Source organism: Mauremys mutica, chromosome 10, assembly GCF_020497125.1.
Source record: "Mauremys mutica isolate MM-2020 ecotype Southern chromosome 10, ASM2049712v1, whole genome shotgun sequence".
Classification (NCBI taxonomy): Eukaryota; Metazoa; Chordata; order Testudines; family Geoemydidae; genus Mauremys; species Mauremys mutica.
The window spans coordinates 6,461,128-6,486,131 of NC_059081.1; the positions used below are offsets into that span (position 1 = coordinate 6,461,128).

The 25,004-nt window shown below is 42.3% G+C and overlaps 1 protein-coding gene across 5 annotated transcripts in view; it reads right to left on the bottom strand.

Moving 5' to 3' along the window:
• CNTNAP5 (contactin associated protein family member 5) overlaps positions 1 to 25,004 on the bottom strand; it is a 398,232-nt gene that overhangs the window by 19,698 nt on the left and 353,530 nt on the right. For all 5 annotated transcript variants that reach the window (XM_044978589.1, XM_044978588.1, XM_044978587.1 and 2 more), the window contains 3 exons: positions 24,510 to 24,749; positions 21,786 to 22,010; positions 621 to 751 (listed from right to left, as the gene is read on the bottom strand). In XM_044978589.1, coding sequence (XP_044834524.1) covers positions 621 to 751; positions 21,786 to 22,010; positions 24,510 to 24,749 — 596 coding nt within the window. The remainder of the gene's footprint in view (positions 1 to 620; positions 752 to 21,785; positions 22,011 to 24,509; positions 24,750 to 25,004) is intronic.

A 25,004-nucleotide genomic window follows, 5' to 3' on the forward strand; every position in this document is an offset into this window, starting at 1 on the left:
ATGGAATTCTTTCCCAGGTGTCTGAGGTCTTATGCAGGGTCTTGCCTATTTGCTCAGGGTCTAACTGATAGCATTATTTAGGATTGGGAAGGAATTTTCCCCCAGGTCAAACTGGCAGAGACCCTGGAATGGGGTGGAGTCGAAGGGGAATTACATTCCTCTGTGTTGTGGAATGTCATTTGCTGTTTTCAGATAGAGTAAATGGTGGATTCTTTATAACTTGAAGTCTTTAGATCAAGATTTGAGGACTTCTGTAACTCAACCAGAGGTTATGGCCCTGAGTGCATCAAGTTCTGTGATCATGATGGTCCCTTCTTGCCGTAAAGTCTATGAGCCTAATGATCTGCCTCATATGCCTTATTTCAGATTATAATCAACAACATTATTTGAAAACACAATCTGGTAAGAGCTATGTTCTGTCAGCCTTGCTCACGGTGGTGCCAGATTGTGAATCCTTGCTCCCACCACCGAGTAGGGATTTGCACAAATAGTGACATGAAGCCTACTAAGTAAGTCCATTGAAATCAACACGACTGTTTATGAAGTAAGGTACTAATTAACGTTGGGCACAGGTAGTGAGTTGGACCCTGAAAGTAAACCATGGCAGGTAGGTTTGATACCTGAATGAGGAGTTCTTTTCCTTCTCTGTTGATCTTCACATGGTGTAATTCCCGGTTGGCAAGGTTTCCAGAGTCAATGGTGAAAATGAAGAAGCCATCCTTACTCAACTTGTATCGGACTTGTAAGCTTCCTTAAAAGGAAAGCACATTTCCATCTATAAAACGTGTGTCCATAACTAGGTACGGTTCAATAGCTTTGCGCAATATGCAACGTTCATTTCTTTTTATAAAACCAGTGGCACAAGTTAAACAAGTTAAAATAAAAATGGTCAAACTTTAATGAAAAGCACGACAAATAATTTGTTGGAAACTTCCTTCGCACCAGCTTACAAATTCCATTGTGCAAAAATATAACTGAAATGATCAAACAAATAACTATATTAAAGGAATGTGTCTCTCTCCACATACGGCACACATTTAACATTTGCACAATATTTGATCTATATTAGACTCCTTTGTATGAATGATCATTTCCACCAGAGGGCATACAGGTCGAGAGCTGTTTCATTACAGTAATATTTGTGGGTTTTATTATTACTCTTCAAGAAGACAGTAAAGTGAAATGTAACGGACAATGTAGCAGACAATATGTTGTACTCTTTTTTTATTTTTTTATTTTTTTTTAAAGAAAATGAGAATGGTTCTAATTCATCTAAAGCTATGGCATTTCTTTTCAAACCCAAAGACAAACAAATCTTTCTCTGCTCTTTTGTAATAAAACATCAGTTGTGGCTGCCCAGCACTTGTGAAAAGCCAAACAATAGCAAACCCACAAGTACACAAGGTGAAAAAGGAAATGTATCACTTTACATCTTTCCATAAAAGATTAAGGATAAAGAATATGATTTGAAAAGCTCTGGGGAAAAAAATGCACTGACTGCATCCTTTTAATTTTTTTGGACAAGTGAAGAACAAACCTTTGCAGTTCAGCATGTAATTAGGTAACAAGAAGACAAAACAAAATTCTGAAAATCTTTGGGGCTTTCTTGCAACTCAGTAATTGACACATGCTGAACATTTTTGGTTCTACAGAGTTTAAAAAAAAAACCAAACACACCTTTTCCATAGTTATTTTACTACATTCATTTCCAGGAATACAGTATCTCAAAGGAGGCAGAAATAAATATATATAATCTCACAATCTGCTGAGCAATGGCTCCTCGTTTTACTTTTTCCCTCTCCTAAAAACCATCATAAGCAACCCTTATCTCCTTCCATTCCAATGCTTTTGTTTGCATTACCTCCAAACATTCCATGCATCGCTGCACTTTGGAGATGGATGCAGGTGAACATGACCTGGAGGGGAACTGGCTGTCACTATGGGGTTTTTTCCACCCTTTTATTTCTAGTTTGTTTCAGAGCTTGCAAATCTAGTCCCATCTTAGAAGTTCTCCCTGGGTGAAATCTGCCTTTGTGCAGCACACATCCTATACGCTGCTAAAGTCCTCACAAAGTCTTTAAAAGGCATAGGCATAACGTTGGCCCTTTTCACATGGGTGCATGTCACTGTGTGCTGATCTCCCAGTGATTTCAGTAGGAGTTCTTTCAGTCTCGGGCCCGGAATCTTTTCAGAAAAGAGCTTCAGTAGAAGGAATGTATTTTCCTAACCATCCAGGGCACACAAGCCCCAGGCTGCTATCTGGTGGGCATTGCTGTGCTCAGCCTATCCAAGGAGGTCAGCTCACCACAAAGTTTGGAGTAAGGAGTTAGCAGCTTACCCAAAGGTATGAGGGAAAGTGGGAAAGGCTACTGAGAATCAGTCTTTTCACCAGTCCAAGGGCCTACAAGATCAGAAGGGGTTTTAATAGAAGGGGAAAGTTAAGGATATAAGAGGCATAGTTTCTTAGCTATAAAGTTGGAACTCCCATTGATGTCTCTGGGGAATTTGTGCATACATCTCGGTGAGTACACGGGCTTAAGATTGTTTAAATACAATAATACACAACCAGATTCTGCCGCCCTTCGTCATAAGAGAAGAGTGAGGGGGGATTTGATAGCCGCCTTCAACTAGCTGAAGTGGGGGTTCCAAAGAGGATGGAGCTCGGCTGTTCTCAGTGGTGGCAGATGACAGAACAAGGAGCAAGGGTCTCAAGTTGCAGAGGATGAGGTCTAGGTTGGATATTAGGAAAAACTATTTCACTAGGAGGCTGGTGAAGCACTGGAATGGCTTCCCTAGGGAGGTGGTGGAATCTCCTTCCTTAGAGGTTTTTAAGGTCAGGCTTGACAAAGCCCTGGCTGGGATGATTTAGTTGGTGTTGGTCCTGCTTTGAGCAGGGGGTTGGACTAGATACCTCCTGAGGTCTCTTCCAACCCTAATCTTCTATGACTCTATGATACCGAATAGAACCTTACCCTGCAAGGAACCTCCCAATTCCAACACAATTCATTTATATTCCCTGTGAAAACCTGCGTGAAGCTGGTGCTAAGTGTGAGAGTACCTATCAGTAACGTGACACCAAGCAATGGCGCTGATTAAGGCTGTTTAGTGGCACCTCCATAATTAGGGTAACATAGAGGGCATGTCTATGCTACAACAGCGTGAGCCTCCCAGCCTGGGCAGACAGACTTATCCAGAGGGGCTCAAGCTAGCAGTGTGGATGTTGTGGTTCAGGGCAGAACTCAGGCTTGGTCTACACTAAGGGGGCTAATTTAGCTAAAACGAGTCAGGAAAAAGATCTTGGAGTTATCGTGGATAGTTCTCTGAAGATGTCCACGCAGTGTGCAGAGGCGGTCAAAAAAGCAAACAGGATGTTAGGAATCATTAAAAAGGGGATAGAGAATAAGACTGAGAATATATTATTGCCCTTATATAAATCCATGGTACGCCCACATCTCGAATACTGTGTACAGATGTGGTCTCCTCACCTCAAAAAAGATATTCTAGCACTAGAAAAGGTTCAGAAAAGAGCAACTAAAATGATTAGGGGTTTAGAGAGGGTCCCATATGAGGAAAGATTAAAGAGGCTAGGACTCTTCAGTTTGGAAAAGAGGATACTAAGGGGGGACATGATAGAGGTATATAAAATCATGAGTGATGTTGAGAAAGTGGATAAGGAAAAGTTATTTACTTATTCCCATAATACAAGAACTAGGGGTCACCAAATGAAATTAATAGGCAGCAGGTTTAAAACAAATAAAAGGAAGTTCTTCTTCACGCAGCGCACAGTCAACTTGTGGAACTCCTTACCTGAGGAGGTTGTGAAGGCTAGGACTATAACAATGTTTAAAAGGGGACTGGATAAATTCATGGTGGCTAAGTCCATAAATGGCTATTAGCCAGGATGGGTAAGAATGGTGTCCCTAGCCTCTGTTCGTCAGAGGATGGAGATGGATGGCAGGAGAGAGATCACTTGATCATTGCCTGTTAGGTTCACTCCCTCAGGGGCACCTGGCATTGGCCACTGTCGGTAGACAGATACTGGGCTAGATGGACCTTTGGTCTGACCCGGTACGGCCTTTCTTATGTTCTTATGTTCTTATGTACTACCAATTCATGGCGATATAACTGTTGCTTAGGGGTGTGGATTTCCCCAGTGTAGACAGCAATATGTCTATGGGAGGGCTTCTCCCACTGACATAGCTCTGGCCTCTTGGGGAGGTGGATTAAGAAGCTCTCCCATTGGCATAGGTAGTGTTTTCACTGAGCGCTACAGAGGTGCAGCATATTGGTGCAGCGCTGCAAGTGTAGACAAGCCCTAAGGTTCTCAGGCTAAGTTGCAACTTCAAAGCATTGTCTACATAGCTATTTTTAGGGGGCGAATGTGAGCTGTGCAAACCTGAAACTGTCGATCTGGGTTGGGATGCTAGTTGCTGCAGGCTGCATAGACTTTACCTATAATTCCTTTGTGTGTGTGAAAATGCCTGGCTAGCTTACAGGGAAGTTATGAGACATTAACGTTTGCTAAGTGTTTTGAGACGTCAGCTGAAAGGTGTTACTGCACGTACGTGCACAAATGTAGTGAACAAGTGTTTCTGGAGCAATTTTACCTACGGAACTATAGGCCGGATCCTCAGTTGTTGTAAACCAGCAACGCTCCACTGACTTCCTCAGAGCTACACTGGTTTACATGAGCTGATATTCTGATCCATTTATTCTTTTTCTTAGATTGCATTAGAAAAAAAATAATTTACTCATTACCTGCAAAATTTCCTTTTGTAAAGATTGGAAGGGCTCAGTCCATAACATCCTCGGTTATTAATTTTCTTTAAATTCCAGCTAAGAATTCTTTGGACTTCTGCTCTTCAAAACCATTGACTTGAACTAAGGGATTTTGCCTGGGGCCAAATTTACATCAACACAAATACGCAATTTTACTGATTGCCACAGAGTTACTTTGGAATTTACACCAGTGTAACTGTGAACAGATTTTGGCCCTTAATCAGCAGCAAATCTTTTCATGCTGGGAGATTTACATAAACTTTTCATTACATTAAAATGTGTGATAGAAAGAGAAATGCATTATTAATTATTATTAAGAAACCTTGTGTGCAACTTTGAATTTTGATTATCTGGTTGGTTGGAGTTCTGTGTCTCATTATGCCGGGGTATCACTAACCACAAAAACGGGCAAGGGCATAATTCCGGTTACTATGATTTTTGCATTGTTTCTATCTCACAATAGTAATTAAGTGTTGTCTCTCTAATAGGAATTAAGATAGTCACAGTAATACACATCTGGGAACTTCATTGCAATGATGGCTTGGCTTGTCATCCTGACCTTCGCTTGCCATGTCTAAGCAGGTACATAAGACATGCAACAGTATTCAAGCAATGATCCGCTTCACTGCCTGGTTATTATCCATGGAATTCCTGGGGACCAATGCTATTAACTAAGTACAATGGAGGGACAGTTCTGCCTTACAGGTCAGATTCTTGGTCCCGCTATGGTGAAGTTTAGTGGTGAAATTCTCTGGCTTTTGAAATGCAGGCGGTTGGACTGAATGATCACAAGGGTCTCTTCTGGCCTTCAAATCTATGGCTAGTCTCCAGCGATGCAAAACTGGCTTAAATGATCTTCTGAGAAATCCTTGGGGGGTGGGGTTGAAGAGCCAGTGTAGCAGCATTTACACCACTCCCACTGCTCCTTGTGGCTGCAGGGAAGAGGACATGGCCAGGGGATTCTTACACCTTGGACATCCCTGGCTGTTAAAACACCCTCTGGAGCTACTCTAATCTACCCTGGGGACAGTCCCAGCTCCAGGATTGGAGGAACATAAAAGGTAGCTTAAAACCACCTATACAAACCCTGTGCACTGAGTACTACACTGAGCACAGCAAAAACCAGAGTCCAGACTCTGTGTCTCTATAACAAACATAATCTGCTGTTTAGAAGTCTCTCGGCATAACCCACCCTGAGTAAGATTATCAAATGACACAAATTGCACGACACAAACAAACATCCCAGCCATAATGTTATCTATTATGACATGGCCCATATGTTCTTTTTGCAGTTAACTCTATCAACAGGATAGTTATTTTTCTGCCACCTGTGTACCGTGGGTATCAGCAGCGCCAGCTGTGTGCATTTCCACAAATAGAAGTGTAAGTGACGGTCAGTTACCGATGAGTTCTTGAAAAAGGAGTACAATAAGCACATGTGCATTTGCCGAGCACTTGTATTATTTCAGTGACCCAAGAATGGAACCACAGGCGGCTATTTTAATTCAAGGCTACAGTCCAGGGGACGTGCTTGCAAACTTCCTATTCATGTTAGGGAGCTAGGAGGAAAAATACCCTTTGACAGGCCTGATCCTTTCTTCTGTAATGGTTGCTATATTCTGCTACGGATGGTGAGAAGAGAAAATAAATAACCCATATAGGCTCAATTCTGCTCCAAATGAAGTCAATGACAAAGCCCCCATTAACGTCAGAAAGATCACACCAGGTGGGCCTCGTTTCAATCTCAAATACGTTGGTATAAATCAAGAGAAACTCCATGCAAGTCAGTGGGAGCGGCAGATGCTCGGCCATTCTGGAAATCAGGCCCTTATTTAGGTGTCTAAATATAGATTTAAGGGGAACATTTTCAAAAGTGCCAAGGTGGCTTAGGCACCTAAGTCCCACTGACAGTCAATGAGACTTGGGCTCTGAAGCAGTTTTTTGGAAAAAAACAGACGTTGGCTCCTAAATCACATAGGCACATTTGAAAATTTTACCCTGTGTATCTTCGTATTGGCACGCAGTTCCGAAAACACTGATCTTGCCTTTAGGGTCTCCTCACCCAGTGAACTGCACAGTGCTGGAATTCAAACCTGTTCTGCTAAGGAGTCTGGAAAGAGCCTTAACCCAGTATTTACATCAAGACTTTTTAAACGGGGTGATTTCTGCATGTCCTACCAATGGCATTAAGAACATGAAAATATCCACACTGGCTCAGACCAATGGTCCATCCATCCCAGTATACAGTCTTCCAATAGTGACCAATGCCAGATGCTCTTCAGAGGGAATTAGCACACCAGGGCAATCATTGAGTGATCCATCCCCTGTCATCCAGTCCCAGCTTCTGGCAATCAGAGTCTAGGGAAACCCAAAGCATGGACTTGCACCCCCCATCTTGGCTAATAGCCATTGATGAACCTGTCCTCCAGTAACTTATCTATTTCTTTTTGTTAACCCTGTTATAGTTTTGGCTTTCACGACATCCCCTGCAGATGAGTTCCACAGGTTAACTGTGTGTTGTGTGAAGAACTACTTCCTTTTGTTTGTTCAGAGCCCTTCCATGGTTTCACGCTGAGAACCCAGAAGTAGGGGGTGGGTTGACGACATGGGACCACTCAGCTCCAACCATCCACCCCAGGTGCCCCAAGTAAAACTCCTGGCAGACCCTCTATACACACAACAGCTGAACACAGAATGACTTCGGTAGACTGTTAAACGAGTGACCACACTGCTTTGATATTTCCACAGCATGCATACAAGCAGTAGTTATGAGAGAAAATCATTAGGGAAACAGTTGATTAAACGGGGGAAAATAACATTTGTGAAGCTATTAATAATGCTATGCACTCAAAATCAGCTATTAAAAATCGTGTACAGAAAGCCCTTTGCAATGATTTAGGTGAAATTTTGTTCTGTTAATTCCACATCACATGGTGCTAGAGGATTGTTTTCAGTGCCAGGCACTACCAAATAGCTCCCTGGCAGCTTGCAGAATCCTGGTGCTGCAGTACTTCTTCCCCTTTACAGCTTGGCTATTTAAAAATGAACGACCTCTCTCTCTTTCTCTGTTTGTAACAGCTGGGTAGGAAACCTGCTCCTTAATTAGCAGCCTCTCCCAAGGGACGTTTACTCAACAAATTTACTCTTCACAGGATGTGCAGCTGGTGTTACGAAATAACAGGACCCATCTTCTTAATCGTCCAGTGGCTTTTAACTAAGAAAGTCTTTGCACATTTTTGGAAAGTGGGAGGAAAAAAAAAAGTGCCATCCATGTTCCTTTCACAGACATGGAAAACGGAGAGGCGAGATTGCCGCTTTTGTTTTCCTGTGGTGTCCTGCTGCTATTGCTCAGCTATTTTTTGTGGTGCTGTCTTAAAGGAAAACTCTAGTTATTAAATCTTAAAATAGCTAAATGAATGGACACTGCTAGCACTTCGCGCTATGAGCTGTGAATCCTTATTTGAAATTTAAGTGCTCCCCCGCAAGATTGGAGTGTTTAGATCTAGGGGTCAGATTTGGGTCTTTCCAAAAGAATAACTGCAATGTATAATTATTTATTGATTATTGGATTTATTTTGCTATATAGGACATAGTTAAAAACTGCCTCCTTTGGGCTCTAAGGGCTCAATTCACCTTTGTCCTGCACCGCGGGCCAGGTTTACAAGGACATTTAGTCGCCTAAATGTAGATAGGTGCCCAATGGGATTTGCAGCAGTGCCTAAGGAGGTTAGGAATTTGAGTCCCATGTAAACTCAATGAGCTCGGGAGCCGGAAATGAAAAGAACAGGCTCATGCAAGGGAAGGGAAAAATGAAATAGCAACTGCTTATCAGTACAAAGCCAGAAACTAATTACCCAAAGCTGAAACTGAAGCCCAAATAATTCCCGTCCCCCCCATCTAGATGGGCCCAAACAACACACTCCATCCTGCAAATACTTACGCATCTGAGTAACTTTACTCACCTGGGCAGTTCCATCGACTTCAATAGGATATTCACATGAGAAAAGTTACTCAGCTGTGCATTTGCAGGCTTGGGGCCATAATGCGTAACAGAACCAAGCCATGCACGTGCTTGAAGCTTTGGAATAGTAGAACAAATAAATTCTTGGGAGATTAGGTCAGTGGGCAGAAGATGATGGACAGAGATACTCACCACATGTCTATGAAATTTATCATGTAAGCATCATCTCTAACATATATGGTGTGTGTATATATGTACAAGGCCCACAGTGTTATCTAGTGACTAGATCACTTGTCAGTGGCTCAGAAGACCTGGCTTCTGGTCTTGGTGTCACACTGGTTTGCTGGGTGACTTTGGGCAAGACATGTCCCTTCCACGTGCCTCAGTTTCCTAATCAGTAAAATGGGGATAATGATCTCAATCTCTTTTGTATAGTGCTTTGAGATCTATGGATAAAAACTTCTATGTAAAGGCATGGCATTATTATTATAACATTTATTTCTAGTGAATTAATGGAGCTGTTGCTCTCCAATAAGGGTGCAGTTTTAAGGATATTTTTCAGCAAGTGACTCAGTTTGACTAGGCAGAGCAGGACTCAAAGGATCAGCTTCACCAGTTAAAACTCCCTGCAGCCACAGAAACATGCTTTCAAATGACCAGGTTGATTCCTTCATGTCTTATTGTGCACCAGAAAACTGCTTTGTGCTCACACGTTCTTTGTTCTTCCATTTAACTGGTCTTAAGACACTTAATTAAAAAAATATGTATATGATAAATATTGGATCTGATGCTGAAGTCCCTACTCTGTTAAAATACTCATTGTATGTAATGAGTCTTTCCAAGGACTTTAATAGGAGTTAGATCAGACTGCATGGTGTCCCTACCCTCTGTTTGCCAGAAGCTGGGAATGGGCGACAGGGGATGGATCACTTGATGATTACCTGTTCTGTTCATTCCCTCTGAAGTACCTGGAATTGCCCAATGACTGAAGGCAGGATACTGGGCTAGATGGACCTTTGGTCTGACTCAGTATGGCTTTCTTATGTGGTTTACTCAATCTTTGTATTTAGATATTTCAACTTGCATGTCTTTGCTCTTACACTGGAGATTTCACTTGAAGTGTCAAGTAGTAGACATGTTTGCAAAAGCAGTCTGTTTATTCTCTCCCACATGAATGCAGTACTAATCATTCATGAATGACTCATGGAGAGAACAGGCTAAGGTCCCCAGCTGGAAGAGACTGGTAGAGCTCCATTTACTTCAAGGGAATTGCACCAATCTACCCTAGTTGTGCATCTGGCCCGTTATTTTCAAACTCAAGCTATTATCTTCCATCCATTCTAGTTTCAATCACCACAACACAGTCACCAGTCCAACCAGGGATTTGCCTCATGGTAATTAACAAAAAATAACCTTCAGAAATGAGATCATGATGGAATATGAATTGAATGGGTTGGACAGATGATACAGTCAATTTGTACATTTCGTTATGTCTCTTGATCAACGGATGAAGCATCAAACTTAAAAATAAAAACCATGTGTCTGTTTTCTTCAACCATCACGCTTAGTTCATTGCCTGTGAATGACTTGTCTGAGGTTAATGGTCCTTGCTTGTGTCATGGTCCATCAACATCACCCAACCAGTCATTAATCCCCTGGCAATGCCCTGTGCCCCTTATCATTAGGGGCTTCTGAATATTGCCTAATGTTTCATTGACTTTGCTGGCTCCTGAGCTTGGACAAGTCTGACTCTCACATCAGCAAGCTGGATTGATTTATTGCAAGCCTCAGGGCAGAGTTTGAGTTTCACAGCTATGAGCAAACCTACCCCATACAAAAATAGCTTGTTCAAGAGGTTTGAGGCTGTTGTGTCATCAGACTAATGGTGATGACCAGAGAAAGGACGACATGGTTAAGAGCACAACTCAGGAGGTCTGGGTTCAATTCCTGTCTCTACCACAGACTTTGTGTTGAACATCAATTAAGTCACTTAATCTCTCTCTGCTACACTTCCCCATCTGTAAAATGGGACCCTGATCTCACTTGGGGTTCCAGAGGCTACCATACTACAAATAAATAATAATGGTTTCATCATGACAACATTTCTGTAGCAAAATATAGGCCATTATATATTTCAGAGGAAATAGTTACATATTTCTGAAATTTGTAAATTTTTTGCAGTGTGGGTTGAGGTCAGCTCCTCAAACAAGACAACAAATGACCTAGGCAGTGTATTTGTAGCCTTGTCAGTCCCAGGATATGAGAGAAGCAAGACCAGGACACACCAACTCAAAGAGCACCAAACCCTGCCAGAACAACAGATACAAAACCTACAGGTATATCTCCATTGCTACCATGATCAACACTCCTCACAACATACCTTTCAAGATCCCTGGGTCCTACACATGCCTATCACAACATATGATGTACCTCCTCCAGTGCATTAAATGCTCCAACAGCAACTATGTGGGTATAACCAGACAATCACTACACTCTCAGATGAACTCACACAGAAAAATGATAAAAGACAAAAACGCCCTATCAGCTGTGGGTGAACACTTTTCACAGAGCGATCACTCTATGTCTGATTTATCATCCTCATCCTCAAAGGAAACTTGCACAACACGTTCAAAAGACGAGCCCGGGAGCTTAAATTCATTACTAAAAATCATGGACTGAACAGAAACATTGGATTTATGGCTTATTACAACAATCTGTAACCCACTAATCCTCTCTTTTTGTCTTACAACTGCAGAAGTATTAACAGGACACTCTGCCCCAAATGGTCCCTTATAATATGTGTTAACTACTTATGTTAAACAATCTGTTCCACCTTGCATTTAGCTGTGAGGCTAGGAGTGCCTTTCCCAGACCTGAAGAAGAGCTCTGTGTTGGCTCAAAAGCTTGTCTCTCCCACCAACAGAAGTTGGTTCAATAAAAGATCCTCACCCGCCTTTTCTGAACTAATGACCTGTCATTTGCAATACACTGGCCAGAGGGCTTGTGTAGAAAACCGCCTTCTACTGGATGATAAAAGCCTACTGCTTGCAACAGCGAATGACGATTCTCTTTTCAGCTCAAAATCAAGTACTAGAGACCTCTTTGTTTGCAGCCAATGGTCCTGGGTTTTATCCCGGATGTCAATATGCTCAATGTCAGTCTGTATGTATGCAGCACAGATTAGTTACAAACAGCTGCTCTTCTGTCCCCGCTTTATATAATCCAATTACAGTCCTCTAGCTGTTCCCTTTGCGTCTCTTGGGCATCTGTTGACCATTCAGTAACCTGAAGTGTTCTGAATGCATAAAATACCTCCACAAATTGAGCTAATGAAGCCACCCTTGTATCTCCTTCCTCTTGGACAGGAAAAAAGAAATCTGCCAAACAGAGTCCATGGCCGAATGCTTTTGGCTGCCTCTCCTTTCAAATAAGTCTCACGTGCTCAGAGGTTTAGAAGACCATAAGCTGAAGTAAATCTCATTTGGATGCCGGCTAGTCAAGTCCACCTACTGCCTCCAAGGCTTAGTCACGCTGGATTTGAATAGAAACTTCTTGTCAACGTCTTGATTTTCTACATACATGCAAGTGCATTCTGTGTACCACCACAAGATCCATGTTGTGTGGTATGGTTTTGGCAGGGAGACTTCCTAGGTTATGTAGTTATTTCCTCTGTCATAGCATGGACCATGTTTTACACAGAGATTTACTTTATTTCCAGCCTTAATAGTCCTGATTCCCCTGCTCTTCTCCCTCAGATCACATCACCTCCCATTTACAATTACCTAAGCTGCCTCCTTTTCCATTCATGATTGCACTGTGTGATCAGATCCCTAAACCCCCTAAAGATAACATCATTTTTCCATGTTAACTACAGCAATGGCTTGCATGAACAAGCAATATCTGGAAAGTATTCATGTATGTCCATGTGATTCAGCAGCTAGAAACAGGGAGGAACCACCAGTGCCATGGTTCAGCCAGCTCTCCCGGGACAACCAGCAAGTGCTCATCAGTCAGCCATAGACCACTGTTGGAGAGCCACTGCCCTACACAAAACCATGGCCCACATGCCCCAATTTGACCTCTTTCCTCTACTCCTGCCTGTTCAATATGCCTTGTCCTTAACCTTACCCGCCATGGCCCTGTCCCCTACTTTACTGTCCTAAGCTCTGTGAGCTGCAATTTGATGGTGGGCAAACTGCATTCTGTATCTGATTTATAAAGACCATTGACACCCTTTAGGCCAAATATTGCATTAGCACAACTTATTAGGGTCCAATTCTGCCACATGCTTCATAGTACTTCACTCCAAGCTGGGTATGACTCAGTGAGAGTGATGGTGGCCCTTAATATGAGAGACAAAGGACTGAGCAATATGGACTCATGCAGAAGTGGGAGGCTCAGCAATCTGTGAAGAAAAGAAAAAGAAAACCTTTCTTTCTTTGTGTGTATGCACATGTGGATTTATTTGAATGTTGTCCTCAATTTACTGCCTTTGCCTGGCTTAAGAATGTTAAAGACTTTGCTCTTGTTAGGAAAAAGATGTTCCATATTTAACTAAATGTGTGCACGGTAATAGGAGCAGGTAGACTTAAAATGCTCACACAGGCCTGCTTCTGACTTTGAAATGGAGGGAAGTTAGCATGGATTATTAGTTTATTAAAAAACAATTAATCTGCAAAATGTCTGTTTTACGTTTCTTGGACTTTTTTGGGGTGGGGGGAGAGCTGTGTGCTAATTTATCTCATACCTACCATGGGTTTAGTTTTTCATTACACATTTATTAAAAAGCCTGGCAGATTTCAAGGCCCTAGATGATAGGGCACTTGGGTTCACCTCGTTACAGCTCCTGTAAGCTGGAAATCAAAGAGCTGGCAGGAGAAGGACTCAAGCTGTTTTCATTTGTACTTTTGGTTTTAACTGATGTATTTTTTTTCTATCTTTAATCTTTCCTTTGCAATTTCAGAGTCTCTCTTGCTAGTGGAGAAATCAAAAAGGGTGCTCACAGGGATGGCAATAGGTACTGAATAGAAAAAATCCCTCCAGTTCTTGAGTTTGTCATGAGATGAGATAATAAATCCAGATAAATTTTCAATCGTTTTGGGATACAGCTTGAGATTCTATCTCTTTACTTTGATGCTGGCTATCTGCTGTCTTTCTGGATTAGGAATCACATGACACCCACAGGAAAAGCGGAAATCAAAGGTTTGGAGACACATTTCCTATATATCTTTTCCCATCATGTTTAGATTTCTCATCTGATTTTTTTCCTAAGTAGGGGAGAGTAAGTGACAGATATCTCTGTGGAATTATCAAGGCTTTTTTCATCATAGTGAAGTGGGCTATTGTAATAGTGAGATCAAGATGGAGAACAATGCTGAGGTGTTTGTTATTTGGTGGGATTGCTGAAATTTGCAACAGAAAGTTACATGAAACATTTGGCACTGGAGTGAAGAAATACATTTTCTTTCTTAGCAAGTGTCTGTTGTTGGGTGCATGACTCTTCATGGGACAGAGGAAATTAGAAAGATTAGAGTGTTAAACTATAGCAATGCCCCTTATTGGTTTCTTCACTCAGAGATTTTCTCCATTTACTGTGTTACAACTCTCACTTTGGATATACTCTTTTGGGATACAATATAATCTAATTACCCAGTCATCCTTGAAGGTCAAAAGATCAGGTGAATGATCTATGGAAACCATTTTGATACCGTTAATAAGGCAGAATAATGATTTTTATCCTGCATGGTAATTAATGGCACCTAGAATTTCTTTGCAATTTGATTAATGCATCCGTGTCTCAAGGTGCAGGTGCTCTGAGGTCCCATGCTCCTTGAAAAATGACCAGAGAATGGTGAATTTTAAAGGACTATAACTAGAGACCTGATGTGGAGATGCTGATCCCAAGGGCATAGTAGCCTACATAAAAGGACTAAATGTTTATATGAATAATGAAAAGATGCCCAATTACATGATATAGGACTTAAAAAGATATAGATTAAATTTTTCAAAAACACCTATGTGAACCAAGAGCCTAAGTCTTACATAAGAATATAATAACGGCCATAGTGGATCAGACCAATGGTCCATGTAACCCAGTATCTTGTCTTCCGATAGTGGCTGGTGTCGGACGCTTCACAGGGAATGAATAGAACAGGGCAAATATTGAATGATCCATCCCGTCGGCTAGTCTCAGCTTCAGGCATTCAGAGGTTTAGGGACACCAAACACATGGGGTAGCATCCCTGACCGCATTGGCTAATATCCCTCAAGGTCCTATCCTCCAGGAACTTGTTTTATTCTTTTTTGAACCCATTTATATTTTGGGCTCCATGACATTGCCGGACAAGGAGTTCCACAGGTTAACTGTGCATTGTATGAAGAAGTACTTCTTTCTGTTTGTTTTAAACCTGCTGCCTATTAATTTAGTTATGTGACTGTGGTTCTGGTGCTTTGTGAAGGGTAAATAACACATCCTTATTCATGTTTTCCACACCATTCATGATTTGATATTCTTCTCTCATATCCCGCCCCCTTGTCTCTTTTTTAAGTTGAATAGTCCATCTTTTTCAACTCTCCTCTTACAGAAGCTTTCATACCCCTCTCTGAACTTTATCCAATTCTAATATATCTTTTTTGAGATGGGGGAACCAGAAATCTAGTTTAATTTGTCAGTATTCAAGGTGTGGGCATACCATGGATTTCTATCTTGGCACTATGCTATTTTCTGTCCTCTTATCTATCCCTTTCCTAATGATTTCTAACATTCTGTTCACTTTTTTGACTGCCGCTGCACATAAAGCAGATGTTTTCTGAGAACTATCCACAATTACTCCAAGATCTCTTCTCAGTGATAATTGCTAATTTAGACCCCTTCATTGCATATGTATATTGAGGAATCATGTTTTCCAATGGGCATCACTTTGTATTTATCAGCATTCAATTTCATCTGCCATTTTGTTGCCCAGTCATCCAGTTTTGTGAGATCCTTTTGTAACTCTTCACAGTTAGCTTTGGACCTAACTATCCTGAGTAATGTTGTATCATCTGCAAACTTTTCCACCTCACTGTTTATCCTTTTTCCAGATAATTTATTAATATGTTGAACAGCACGGGTGCCAATACAGATCCATAGGGGACCCTATTTACCTCACTTCACTGTGAAAAATGTCTATTTATTCCTACCCTTTGTTTTCTATTGATTAACCAGTTACTGATCCACTTACCCCATGACTGCCTACTTTACTTAAGAGCCGTTGGTGAGGGATCTTGTCACAGGCTTTCTGAAAGTCCAAGTACACTATAGCCACTGGATCACCCATGTCCACCTGTTTGTTGACCCTATCAAAGAATTCTATTAGATTGTGAGCCATGTTTTCCGTTTACAAAAGCCATGTTGACTCTTCCCAAACATATCATGCTCATCTTTGTGACTGATAATTCTGTAATTTATTAGAGTTTCGACCAGTTTGCCTGGTACTGAAGTTAGGCTTACTGGCCTGTAATTTCCAGGATAACCTCTGGAGACTTTTTTTAAAAAAGGCATTACATTAGCTATCTGCCAGTCACCTGGTGCAGAGGTTGATTTAAGCGATAGGTTGCTTTCCACAGAAGTAGTTCTACAATTTCATATTCCAGAACTATTGGGTAAATACCATCTGGTCCTGGTGACTTATTTCTGTTTAATTTATCAATTTGTTCCAAAACCACTTCTACTGACAGCTCAATATGAGAAAGCTGCTCAGATTTGTCATCTAAAAAGAATGGCTCAGGTGTGGGAATCTCCCTCACATCCTCTGCAGTGAAGACTGATGGCCTTGTCTTCCTTGAGTGCACCTTTAGTACCTTGATTGTTCAGTGGCCCCACTTACTGTTTGGTAAGCTTCCTGCTCCTGATGTACTTAAAAAAATGCTGCTAGTTTTTTTGTGTGTCTTTTGTTATTTGCTCTTCAAATTTTTTTTTGGACTGCCTAATTTATGCTTTCACACTTGACTTGCCAGAGTTTATATTCCTTTATCTTTTTCTCACTAGGATTTGACTTCCAATTTTTAAAGATTTCTTTTTATCTATAACTGCCTATTGTAGTGTGTAGCTTTTGGGGAGGGTTTTTATATCTATATCTATCTATATAAAAATAGAATATCAGGGTTGGAAGGGACCTCAGAAGGTCATCTAGTCCAACCCCCTGCTCAAAGCAGGACCAATCCCCAACTAAATCATCCCAGCCAGGGCTTTGTCAAGCCTGACCTTAAAAACCTATAAGGAAGGAGATCCCACCACCTCCCTAGGTAACCCATTCCAGCGCTTCACCACCCTCCTAGTGAAAACATTTTTCCTAACATCCAACCTAAACCTTCCACGCTGCAACTTGAGACAATTACTCCTTGTTCTGTCATCTGGTACCATTGAGAACAGTCTAGAGCCAACCTCTTTGAAACCCCCTTTCAGGTAGTTGAAAGCAGCTATCAAATCCCCCCTCATTATTCTCTTCTGCAGGCTAAACAATCCCAGCTCCCTCAGCCTCTCCTCATAAGTCATGTGCTCCAGACCCCTAATCATTTTTGTTGCCCTCTGCTGGACTCTTTCCAATTTTTCCACATCCTTCTTGTAAGGTGGGGCCCAAAACTGGACACAGTACTCCAGATGAGGCCTCACCAATGCCGAATAGAGGGGAATGATCATGTCCCTTTATCTGCTGGCAATGCTTCTACTTATACAGCCCAAAATGCCGTTAGCCTTCTTGGCAACAAGGGCATACTGTCAACTCATATCCAGCTTTTCGTCCACTGTAACCCCTTGGTTAGGGGTCTCAAACACATGGCCCACCAAGCTCCCCGCACCCCCCCACCGGCCCTCTGCCTACCCGCGGGATTGCCCCCTCTGGCACTGCAAGCCCCACACTTTCTGCACCCCCTTGGGCAGCGTTGGGGTGGGGACTTGGGGGAAGGAGTGGGAAGAGGCGGGGCCTAATGGAAGGGGTGGAGTGGGGGCGGGGCCAGAGGTAGTGAGGGGTGTGTGTCAGTGATGCGGCCCTCAGGTCAATGCAATAGTCCTCATGTGGCCCTCGTGGTCATTTGAGTTTGAGATCCCTGCCCTAGGTCATTTTCTGCAGAACTGCTGCCTAGCCACTCGGTCCCTAGTCTGTAGCAGTGCATGGGATTCTTCCGTCCTAAGTGCAGGACTCTGCACTTGTCCTTATTGAACCTCATCAGATTTATTTTGGCCCAGTCCTCTAATTTGTCTAGGTCCCTCTGTATCCTATCCCTACCCTCCAGCGTATCAACCACTCCTCCCAGTTTAGTGTCATCTGCAGACTTGTTGTGGGTGCACTCCATGCCATCCTCCAGATCATTAGTGAAGATATTGAACAAAACAGGCCCCAGGACCAACCCTTGGAGCACTCCGCTTGATACCGGCTTCCAACTAGACATGGAGCCATTGATCACTACCCGTTGAGCCCGACGATCTAGCCACCTTTCGATCCTCCTTATAGTTCATTCATCCAACCCAAACTTCTTTAACTTGCCAGCAAGAATACTGTGGGAGACAGTATCAAAAGCTTTGCTAAAGTAAAGGAATAACACGTCCACTGCTTTCCCCTCATCCACAGAGCCAATTATCTCATCACAGAAGGCAATTAGGTTAGTCAGGCATGAGTTGCCCTTTGTGAATCCATGCTGACTGTTCCTGATCACTTTCCTCTCCTCTAATTGCTTCAGAATTGATTCCTTGAGGACCTACTCCATGATTTTTCCAGGGACTGAGGTGAGGCTGATTGACCTGTAGTTCCCCAGAGTCTCCTTCTTCCCTTTTTTACAGATGGGCACTACATTAGCCCTTTTCCAGTCATCTGGGACCTCCCCCGATCACCATGAGTTTTCAAAGATAATAGGCAATGGCTCTGCAATCACATCCGCCAACTCCTTTAGCACCCTCGGATGCAGTGCATCCGGCCCCATGGACTTGTGCTCATCCAGCTTTTCTAAATAGTCACAAACCACTTCTTTCTCCACAGAGAGCTGGTCACCTCCTCCCCATACTGTGCTGATCAGTGCAATAGTCTGGGAGCTGACCTTGTTCGTGAAGACAGAGGCAAAAAAAGCATTGAGTACATTAGCTTTTTCCACATCCTCTGTCACTAGGTTGCCTCCCTCATTCAGTAAGGGGCCCACACTTTCCTTGACTTTCTTCTTGTTGCTAACATACCTGAAGAAACCCTGCTTGTTACTCTTAACATCTCTTTCTAGTTGCAACTCCAAGTGTGATTTGGCCTTCCTGATCTCACGCCTGCATGCCTGAACAATATTTTTATACTCCTCCCTGGTCATTTGTACAAACTTCCACTTCTTGTAAGCTTCTTTTTTGTGTTTGAGATGAGCAAGGATTTCACTGTTAAGCCTATATATATATAAAATATAAAATGTGGGGTATATGGATAGTTTGAGCCTCCATGATGCTGGTTTTTTAAAAGTTTCCATGAAGCTTGCCAGCTTTTCACTCTTGTGATTGTTCATTTTAATTTCCAATTAGCCTACTCATTGATGTATAGTTCCCTTTTTTGAAGTTAAATGTTACTGTGGTGTGTTTCTTTGGTATTCCCCCTACCAGTATGTTAAATTTAATTTTATTATGTTTGCTATTACTAAGTGATTCAGCTATGTTCACCTCTTGGACCAGATCCTGGGCACCACTTAGGACTAAATCAAGAACTGCCTCTCCCCTTGTGGGTTTCTGGATTAGCTGCTTCCAAGAAGCCGTCACTAATGGTGTCTAGAAATTTGATCTCCTCATCCTGAGGTGACATGTTTCCAGTCAACATGCAGACAGCTGAAATGCTCCATTATTGTTGGGTTTTCTGTTTTTGCAATCTCTCTAATCTCCCTGAAGATTTCACCATCACCATCCTGTCAATGGGATTTAGGATTCTACGTGCTTAAATCATCTTTGGAAATGGGACTTCAGCTCCTGAGTCATTTAGATGATTTTGAAAATTTTACCTATAAGCTCTCATGTTTCAGCCAGCCACTAATTGAGAGAGGCTAAGAAGAACCTTCTCCTGTGGGCAGGTTATTTCATAATTGTCCATTATGGGGTTCCAGGAACCTTGGTGCTGTCCACTATTGGAGACAGGATCCTGGAGTAGATGGACCATGGGTCTGACCCAGAATGGCAATTCCTCTCTTCCTGAGTGATGATGGTGCCCAGGAGATCATGTATCTATGCCTTACTCTCCAAGGACCTGATCTTTTAAGGTTCTGATCACTAGCATGATCTTATTGTGGGGGAAGAAGTATTGCCTAGTGGACAGAGCAGTGAAGAGGGACTTGGGAGACCTGGATTCTATTGCTGGCTCTGCCAGTTGCCTGGTGGATGACCTTGGACAAGATACTTCAATGCCCCTGTGCCTCCATTTTCCCACTGGTAAATGGAGATAATGATACTGACCTCCTCTGTAGCTATGTGGATGGCAAGTGCTGCAAGAGTTAGATAAGACTATTCATTATTTTTATCAATTCCTATTAACTTTGCAGCATGTGCTGTGCAAAGTTTCAATAGAGTATAAACATTCATTAGACTTTCAGACATTTTAGCTGTTGCGAAACACATTTAGCCTGGGAACACCTATGCTCATCATTCTCCTTAGTGACATAGAGTTATTAGTTAGGAATTCACCCAGCCATTCTGCGGGCCAGATGGGAGGGGAACATTACAAGTAGTGAGCAGTAGCTTGAACGTGTTGGAAAAATTAGCCTGCAGTTGGGTTTTCAAGTGTTACTCGGTAGATGGCTGTTCTACTAACACGTTATTTTCATAACAACTCTAAAGGCTCCTGAAATACCAGTGAAGAGTGTTACTTCTCAGGTCTGAGGTGAGAGTACCCAGTCCCACTTCACCAAAGAGTATGACCTTAATAAATAAGTTATCCAACCGGGACCAATCCTGGCTCCACCACACACTACTGTGCTTTGCAAATATCCAAGAGAAAGACCCAGTAATGGACAAGGAGTCACGATCACGTTTATCATTGCAAAGGACATTGTTATTCATAGTCCAGTAGCTTTATAGCAAGCATAAACTAGCTACAATAGGGAAGCGTAATGCATCTGAACATTATTTTCATTGGAATAGTTTCCATTTCAATGACACTGGAAAAAAAAAAAAGGATACGAGATAAAAATGATAAAACAAGGGGCAAAAGCCAGAGGAGATATTTCACGTGGAGAGTACCACAATGTCCCTCTACATTCTGTCCATGTGGCATTTGTCATCTAGCAATGTGGAAGGACGGGAGTTAGATGGGAAATCATTGAATCCCGAGTATGCTTAGTAACCAGTTCCCAAGTTTCTGTACTTGATACTTTACAGACAATCCAAAACCTGCCATGTGGCTGCTTGTGATATTTACCAACAGTGGGACTTTCAAAAGCATTTAAAAGGATTTAGGAGCAGCAGTCCCAATGAAAATTGATGTGACTTGTGCTCCTAAATCCTTTAGATGCTTTTGGAAACCTCCCCTAAATATTTTCTAATATCAAACAGATTTGCACCTGATGTGATTGTGAAGCCAGAAACCCTCAAATTTTGCTATTCATCACTACTCTTCAACTGGCCATGCTCAGAGGTGGTTCAAAGGGCATTGGAAGGAGCAACACACATACCAACAGACAAGGTAAAAGATAAGACAACAGTATATACATGGGTCAAGTACACTCACAGACTTTCTCATCTTCTTATCTAGTAGGCCTAATGGATTTCAGCATGGGATAAATAGTAAGGAAATTCTACTGTACAGTCATGCTGAATGAAAATTAAGGCACTTTTAAGCTCCAGCAACATGATTATTCAAGGACTGAATAAGCGAGTGAAGCACTGCATGCAAATTAAACAGATATAAGCAAGAGCGATGACCACTTTCATGAATTGAAATGGATAAAGCTGCAGCCACGGAATCCAGTTGAGAACAACCCTGAATTCGGTATTGTCCCCACAGTAACTATTAATACAGTCAGGATGGCATTATTGCAGTAGCATATCATAAATGCTTACCATTTCTGGAGAGAATCACAGCCAAATAGTCATGAAAGTAGGTGTCGATGTAGAGCAGGAGGCTTGGAGCACGTGTTGTCAGGAAGCTAAATGCAATGTTTTCCTTGGACGTAATGGCGTCTGCATAAATGCCAGAGGATGAAGTGCTTGCATTTTTTGTCACTGGATAAGGCTCTTGGAAAATATAGGTAACTGAGGTGCCAGCTTCAAACATTGCAGAAACCTCTGAAAATAATACATAAACCAAGGAAACTATTTCAGATGGTGCATTTTCAAATCTTACAATTGGACATAGGCCTGAACCAGACCATCAGATCTGCAATCCCCACCCACCTCAAATCTTTCGAAAGCTGCAGACGTGAATCTCTGATTTGAACTTCTCCAAGTCAGGCTGTCTGAGTCAGCCACACATGTTTCTGTTCCTGTGAGAAGCCCCTGAGTAGGGTAGGGGCAAGATGCGCCTGGAGCTGTAGAAGCCAACTACAGGTGCTCGAGTCCTTCTCCATGGACATGGCAGATGCAGGCAGACTACCACAGAAGAGCATCGCTCAGAGAGGAGCATGCTGCAGAATGTTCCTTACACATTCTACAGTAAGGACCTCCATCTTGGCTTGTTTCCAGGCACTTGGAGAGACCCTCTTCATACTTTCAGCCTGGTCGCCCATGGAAAATCACTGAGGATGCAAGCTGGAGCCAGACCCCCACCTTAAACTATTGTGGTGGTAGCAACAGAGTTCTGCAGGTCTGCTCTGAGTTCGAGGTCTTTTTGTCCTCGTTCTACCCTAACCAACCTTTGAAGCCCATATCTGTTCCTTCCTTTAAAACAAACAACTATTAACAGTCCACCTTTACAAAGGTATTGTAGCTAAGAGATATGCCTAGGTCCTCAGGAAAGGAGAAGTCTAGCTATATGTGGTCAGGTCCAGGAGACAGACTTTGTGTTTGCATCACATGCATAAAATGGTCTAGCCACAAAATATATTTAGATGACAACAGTAGTTGGAGGGTGACATCTTCCACTATTTACTGGGTAGTCGTAGGCTGATTCAAATGGTACTTCTCCATAGTCCACAGTATCTGTACCCACCTCTGAACAGGACACTGGTATTTATTCAGTGTGCCTATTGCAACCTTAGTGCCAGATCTGCAGTTCACATAAGTGGGCACAGTTCCACTGAATTCCACAGAATTAAGCCAATTTACACCAGAAGCGGGTCCAACCCAGCGATTAAACATATGGCATCGGAGAAGCAGCCAAAATAAATATGCTCACATGCAGCGTGGCTGTGATTTAGAAGTAGAGGAAGATTATGGTGGATTACAAATGTGTTTTTTTCCCCCCAAAGCACATTTAATCCGTTCTTTTTGCTGCATGGACAACATCGGTTAAGGGCTTCTTGCCTTCACTTCCCTGAAAATTATCCTCTCACCCCGATCTCTTTTTCCTGAGAGTTGCTTGGATGGTGAATACATATTACACACAAAAAAACTATGTTAAAAGGACATTACTAAGGTTGCAAATGTTGCACCACTGATCACAAGACTCAGCTTTTCCAGAACTTTCCTTGTTCCAGGAATCCAGACCTTTTTCTTTAAAAGCCTACTGCCAGTGGAGACCTCCTCTTGCAGCACAACCTCAAACCAGCCTCCTCTTGCAGCAGCAGCATTATGCCCCATGAAGACACACTGAGTATTCCAGCCCCCTCACCATGCCATCTCTCTACTTTTAAAGGGGCAGCTTCCGTTTCTCCTATTGTTTAATTTGTATCACTATTAACAAAAGTCACAAATATAACAATAAACCAGGAATCAATATTTTTACTAAATGTAGACAACATGACCCTATTTCCATAACATTGATTCCAGGGACCTCACACAACATCATCAAATACTCAAAGGTTAGGAAATGTTAAAATTAAGGTTGCCCATGTAACCTTAATTTAGCCCCTTTGTGCATATTCATTATAATACGGTCTTTAATTACAAGATCACAAATTATTTTTTGCATGGGAACATGCTCAGTGGCTCTGGGGGGATGATACATGCAGAATCTGGTCACAAATCACAATACTAGGAGTGTGTGGTGCTGAGGAAAGAATCTTCAGATATTTAACTATTAAAATCAAAGAAGGCTCTACTGGATATGCGCAAACTGCAATTTTTCAAAGGCTTATAACTTGGTTGCATTTGGGTGGATTTCCATAAGGACAGGAAAAAGGCACAAAGGGCACCTGCCTATCAAATTTCAAAATATGGGGGTAGTAGAAATGTTCAAAGGAAAGGTCTCAAGAATTATTTAACATGGGCAAAACAATGTATTTTCCCTAGCTCCGTTCTTGGAAATAACTATACCATTTCGGCTGAAATTTTCCAGACATATTCAGTCTGAGGAAGGCACCTATCATGGAAAAAAATCAGCCTAAACTGTTAAAGTTTGTAAATTTCTAAGCAACTGAAAACAGGGTCTTACAATGGGAAGTGCCAGGCAACCTTAATAGTAGGTATGCTACCAGCCCCGCCTATAATATTGGAGGAGGTCAATGTGACAATGCGGTCACGTGGAATCGTCTCCTCCCAGTTGGGCAAACATCGGTGAGCTGAGTTGTGTTCAAGTGGGAACTGATAAGGGAAGAATCCCTGGTGAGCTGGGTGTAGCTGCAATTTAGGGACACAGAGCTTGCCAAGAGCTGCGAGGCGAGCGCATGGAGCAGTCGTGCTGCCTACCTTCCTTGCAGAAAGGCCCTTCGTAGGGAGAGCTGGTGCAGTCACAGAAATAACCGTTGTATTTCTCCACGCATTTGCCTCCATTGTGACAGAGATTACCATAACTGCTACAGTGTCCTGGGCAGCCAGGCTTGACTCCAGGGGTCATTTTAGCCCTCTCTTCCAGGTCCAGTTTCTGCCCATTTAAATGTAAAGAGCGGATGCATCCCAGGAAACCTTTCTGTCTTGAAGCTGTTCCCCCTGAAACAAGAGAGAGGAACATAAGGGCTTTGCTTTCAGTGACAAGTCTGAAAAGAAATGCAAAACTACAAAGAAATGCAAGCACCCCAGGACAGTCATAATACACAGCAATTATCCTACAGTAACATTTTAAGTATGTTTTCAGGGAATACAGTTCCAGGTTGGCATCTCTGGAGACTGAAGTCCTCTGTTCAGAACTCCATACGAAATGGCAATTCCTGCTGCTCCTTGTAAATGTCTCTTCACACTGCACCC